Source organism: Fonticula alba, assembly GCF_000388065.1.
Source record: "Fonticula alba strain ATCC 38817 unplaced genomic scaffold supercont2.3, whole genome shotgun sequence".
NCBI classification, from domain to species: Eukaryota; order Rotosphaerida; family Fonticulaceae; genus Fonticula; species Fonticula alba.
The window spans coordinates 967,182-972,850 of NW_009242973.1; the positions used below are offsets into that span (position 1 = coordinate 967,182).

General features: G+C 75.7%; 1 protein-coding gene across 1 annotated transcript in view; it reads right to left on the reverse strand.

The window, feature by feature from the left end:
• Window positions 1-858: 858 nt before the first annotated feature.
• H696_02009 (hypothetical protein) overlaps window positions 859-5,669 on the reverse strand; it is a gene marked incomplete at both ends in the record, with an annotated part of 8,007 nt that continues 3,196 nt past the window's right edge. The window contains one exon of the mRNA XM_009495907.1: window positions 859-5,639. Coding sequence (XP_009494182.1) covers window positions 859-5,639 — 4,781 coding nt within the window. The remainder of the gene's footprint in view (window positions 5,640-5,669) is intronic.

Below are 5,669 nucleotides of genomic sequence, written 5' to 3' on the forward strand. Positions count from 1 at the left end.
GGGGGGGGGGGGGGGGGGGGGGCTGGCGATTGCCGGCCCCATCTGTCTGTCTGGCCCTCGCTCTCGCTCTCGCTCTCGCTCTCGCTCTGTTGCTGGCCCATCATATGCCCACGTACATCGTCGCCGCACAGGGGAGTGGGAGAAGAGGGGGGATAAATTTACATTCGGAAAAACAAGGAAAGGTTCAGGGCAGGAGCCACGAGGAAAGAGGAAGCGGGAGGCGACACACACGGTCACCAGGGTCGTCACCAGGGTCGGCCATTTTTGTGTGCCACACGCTGAGCAGGGGGAGACGGGAGGGAGGGGGGAAATGAAGGTGGGGCATGTGTCAGTGGCCGGGGGGATGCCGAAGGGAGAGACCCCGCGCCACCGGCGGCGACAGGCAGCGGGTGGCAAGCAAACACGCACAGGTGAAGTGCCCCGAATGGCAGGCCGGAACCATCCCTCCAACAGGACCCCCGGCTCTCCTGGCTGGCTTGCCCCCGGGGAGGAGGAGGAGGAGGGGGGGGGAAGGAGCAGAGGGGCCAAGGAGCAGAGGGGCGAGGGAGGGAGAGCGAAGCGCAGGCGTGTGGCCCGGCCCCCGGTGGGCGGCCTCATGCGGGGCCATACACCACCGCCACCAAGGGAGGAGCGCACCACAGGGCATGGCCGACACACCGCCGCCTCGAGGCCCGGCAAAGGGAAGAGGACAGAAAGGGAGGGACGAAAGAGAGGGAGGGAGGGAGGGGAAAGACCAGGCTCTGGGAGATGAAAAAAAAGAGGAACAAGGACAGGGTGCCGGGCTTGCCCGGCCCCCTCTCACGCGCCCCGACGCGGGCGAGGGGGAGGGGGGGGGGAGGGAGGGGGCCTCTCTGGGGCTCAGGTGGCGGAGCTCGCCGCGGTGGCCGGGGCGGTGCTGCCGGCGGCGGCGGCGGCGGCACCGGTGCCAGCAGCACCGGCGGAGGTCGGAGCGGCCAGCATGGCCGAAGCAGCAGGCATACCACCGGCAGCGGTGTTGCCGGGCGCCGAGGGAGCCGCGGCTGCTGCCGCGGCAGCGGCCGCCGCCGCCGCCGCCGCCGCCTGGTGGTGGTGGTGGTGATGGTGGTGGTGGTGATGGCCGAAGGCCGAAACACCGCTGCCATACAGCGAGGAGCCGCCCTGCTGGCCGAGACCAGCCATGGCCAGGCCGGCATAGTGCGACGCAGCCGAGCCGGAGGAGGAGGACGCTGCGGCGGCGGCCGCCGCCGCCGCCATGGCCGCGCTCGAGGGATGCGCCGAGGAGGAATAGATGCTTGCGGAGGAGGGGTGGGCCGCGGCGGCGGCTGCGGCGGCTGCCGCCGCCGCCGCGGCTGCCGAGTAATGTGACATGGAAGACGCGGCCGAGCTAAATTGCGACCCGGCCGCCGAGGCTACCGCGGTCCCGGCCGTGCCTGCCGAGGGGGCCGTGCTGCCGGTGGTCGTGCCGCCGGTGGCCCCTGCCCCGGCCCCCGACGAGGCGGACGAGGAGGCACCTGCCGTCGACCCGGCCGCCGATGAGGAGGAAGAGGACGAAGCAGCCGCTGCCGCCGCCGCCGCCGCCGCCGCCGCCGCCGCGATGCCCGGATGCGAGGAGTAGGGCGAGGCAGCGGCGGCCGCCGCCGCGGCGAAAGCACTGTGCGATGCCGACAGGCCCCCCTGCGAAAAGCCAAGCGACGAGCTGTACGGATAGCCCAGGTAGCTGCTGTAGGCGGAGGCCGGATCATGGCCATAGGACCCGAGGGATGACAGAGACGATGCCAGCAGGGGGGAGCTGGCGGCGGCCGCGGCGGCCGCGGCGGCCGCGGCCGCCGCCGAATTGGCCACCGACGAGCCGCCGGTGCCATCGGCCGCCGTCGTGCCCCCGGGGGCCGCGCCGGCCGATGAAGCCGGGGCCGAGGTCCCGGCCGCGCCGACCGTCGAGCTGGCCGACAGGGCGCCATACTGAGAGGCATGGTGATGGGCGGCATGCTGCGAGGCCGCATGGTGCGAGGACGACGAGCCGAGAGCCGCGGCCGCTGCCGCCGCCGCCGCCGAGCTGGGAGCCGATGCGGCCGCCGCCGCCGCCGCCACGGCCGCCGCCGCCGCCGACCCTGCCGGCGCCCCCGACCCCCCGACCGCCGAGGAGTACGCCAGCGGCTGGGTGCTGTAGTGCGCGGCGGCGGCCGCCGCCGCCGGGCCATACAGCGAGCTGGTGTACGCCGCGGCCGAGGGATAGTGCGAGTAGGGCGAGGGGTTGCTGGCGGCGGCGGCCGCCGCCGCCGCTGCCGCCGCCGCTGCCGACGAGTACGACGAGCTCGGATACTGCGAGGCAAAGTACTGGGCAGCCGCCACGGCCGCCGAGTAGGGGCTCGAGTAGGCCGCCGCCGCCGCGGCCACCGCCGAACTGGCCGACGACGGCAGGGTCGAGTAGTGGGACCCGGTGTAGCCGGCAGCCGTGGCCGCCGACAAATGGCTGGCCGCGTAGTGTGCCGCCGCCGCCGCCGCCGCCGCCGATGTGTGGCTCCCTGCATAGGAGGAATTGGCGTAGGAGCTGCCGTATGCCGAGTGGGGATTGCCATATGCCGAGTGCATCGGGCCCAGGGCCGCGGCCGCGGCCGCCGCCGATGACGCCGCCGCCGCCGATGAGGCCGAGTGGTAGCCCCCGGCCGTGGAGTAGTGTGAGGAGGCCGTCGTGTGGGGATGCGAGTGGGCGGCGGCCGCAGCAGCTGCGGCGGCCGCGGCCGCCGCCGCCGCCGCCGCCGATGAAGAGGAGGAAGAGGAGGAAGAAGACGAAGAGGACCCCGGGGCCCCGGCAAGCGACGAGGCGCCGGCGCCGGCCCCCCCGGCGGAGGTCGAGTGCGCCAGCGCGCCCGCATGGCCAGTCGCCGAGGTGCCCGGGGCCGAGGACGCCGCCGCCGCCGCTGCCGCCGCCGCCGCCGCCGCCGCCGCCGCCACGGCCGAGGGCGTGTATGTGGCCGCGGTGGCCGCCGCCACCGCCGCCACCGAGGGCGACGACGAGGCCGGCGCCGGGCCATGCACCGGCAGCCCATGGAGCGAGCGCGCATGCGTGGCCGGATGCGTGGGTGCCATGCCCGGAGCCGGCGAGGGGGTGGCATCGGCCCCGGCCCCGGGGACCCCGGCACCGGCACCGTGCATGGAAGCCGCGGCAGCCGCCGCGGCCACCGCCGCCGCGGCCGACGTCCCGGCGACCCCGCCGCCGGCCGCCTGGCCGGCCACCGCCGCCACAATGGTCCCGGCGGACTTCAGGGCGAAGGGCGCCCCGGCCAGGGCGGCCGCCGCGGCCGCCGCCGCCGACGAACTCGGCGACGGCTTCATGGCCACCGGCGGAACCGCGGCCGGCAGCGAAGCGTCGTCCGGCAGCGGGGCCGGCGACTTGGCCCCCGCGGACCGGGGCTGCTTGGCCGCGCGGCCGCCGGGCCCGGGGCCGTCGCTTTGGCGCGCAAGAGCCGCCTTCCGGCCGGCCGCCGGGGGCGCGGGCCCACCGGCGAAACTGGGCGCCACGGCCGCCGCCGCCGCCGCCACAACCGCCGCCGCCGCCGCGGACGTCGTATCGGACAGGCCGCTCGTCGCCCGGGCGGCAGCGCCGCCGCCGGTGCCCGACTCCGCCGCCGCCGCCGCCGCCGCAAGGGTCGGGCTCTTGGACCGAGAGGCGGCTGCGGTGGCGCGCGATCCGCGCGTCGCCGCTGCCCGGCCCCCGGCCGCCGGCGCCCTTTCGGCCCGCGCACCGGCCGCACGCTCGCGCTTGACCGCGGCGGTGCCTGTCGCGCGGGCGCGGGTACCTGTCGAGCCCGGCCGGCCGCCCTTGGCCGGCGGGGCCGCCGCACCGGCCGCACTAGGGGCCGCCGCCGCGCCGGCGGTGGCCGGCACCGGCCCAGCACCGGGCACCGGGCCGCCGGTGGGCCCGGCATCGCCGGCGCCCGGCACCGCCGGCCCCGCGCTCGACCCCGAGGCGGCGCCTCCCCCGGCACTTGCGGCGGAATTCCCGCCACTGCCACCACCAAGCAGCGCCTTGGCATTGATGTGTGTTTCGGAGGCCCGGGCCCCGGCGGGGCCGGGCCCGGTGGCCCCCCCGGGGACACCCTTCCCGGCGGCCACCACAGCCGCCGAAAGCTGATCCGTCGACGGGGCACTGAGCAGGCCGGCGGCCCCGCCCCCGGCCGAGAGGGCCGCCGGGATGGATGCCCGCAAGTCGCGCGACCTGGCCGAGCCCAGGCTGCCGGGGCTGTGCTCGGGCTTGAGCCCGGGCCCGGTGCCGAGGCCGCCGATGGCGATGGTCGCCGCCGACCCGGGCCCCGGCCCGGCGATCCCGCCGGAAGAGCCGGTCCCAGCGCCGGCCGAGTCGACCGGGCCCCCGGCAGACACACCGCCAGCGGGCCCGGCCCCGCCGCCGCCGCCGGTCGGAATCGGCGGGCTATTCAAGTCACGATACAGCTCCGAGGACAGGGGCACCGACGCCCCGGCCAGCGGCAGCAGCGAAGCACCGCCGGCAAACCGGCCACAGCCCGACTCGTCCTCCCCCTCGAGCACCGACCCGAAGGGATTGTTCACCTTCAGCGAGGGGATGCCCGACGAGCCGGGCCCATTGGGGCCGCCGATGCCGGGGCCCGCCTGCCCCTCGGGGTCCTCCTCCTCATCCGAGGGCATGGCCGAGCATGACAGGGAGGGATTATACGAAAAGTCGATGGGGCTGTCGGTTTCCAGGGCATTCAGGAAATTCAGCCGCGTGTCCGGCGTCAAGGAGGTGCCGGACCCGCCGGAGCCCCCGTCAGACATGGGCCCCTCGTCGCCGAGGAGACCCACCACATCGCCGGGCACCGACCCGTCGGGGCCGCCGCCGCCGCCGCCGCCGTCGCCGCTGCCACCGCCGCCGCCGCCGCCACCGCCGCCGCCACCCGGGCCATCGCCACCAGGGTCCCCGTCATCCGGGCCGTCATCCACCCCGAAGACACCCTTGTCGAAGGGCAGGTCCCCGATCAGCGGCATCGGCGACAGGAGGTAGCTGCTCGGGCTGTCGATGGTCATGGAGTTGTGCGGCACCCGGCCGAAGGGCGAGTCCGAGGAGGGGGACCGATCGACCCCGGCGCTGCTATCCAGCAGCGAGGGCCCCAGGCCCTGGAAGTGGTGGTTGTCCTGCACATACCCATGGAATTGCAACAGCCCCCCGCCGGGGTTGCTGCCGCCGCCGCCGCCGCCGCTGCTGCTGCTGCTGCTGCTGCTGTCGCCACTGCCAGTGCTGCTGCTGTTGCCGCCGGCGCCCGGCAGCTCCGGGCCCTCGAGGAAGGCCCGGCTGCTGGACAAGAACCGGCTGTCGTCCAGGTCGTCGGTCGGCAAAGTGGGCACCGTTTGCAGGGTGATGCGCGGCAGGGCGGCCGCCTCGGCCAGGACGGCCCCGGCTTGCGAGGCGTCAATGGCCACCAGGACATTCGGGTCGCCGCTGACCACGCTACGCATCGACGAGAAGGGACACCGCCCAGAGCCACCGACATCGGACAGATCCTCGGCCCCGAAGGCCGGGCCGCCGCTGAAGAACGAGTCCGAGGGATAGGCATCGGTCGTGAGGACCGACATGGCCAGCTCCGGCCGGTCGCGCTCCGGCCGGAAGAGGATGATGTCTGCCGCCTCCCAGGTGCTGTTCTCCTCGACTGAGGCGCATTGCAGGGGGGGGGGGGGGG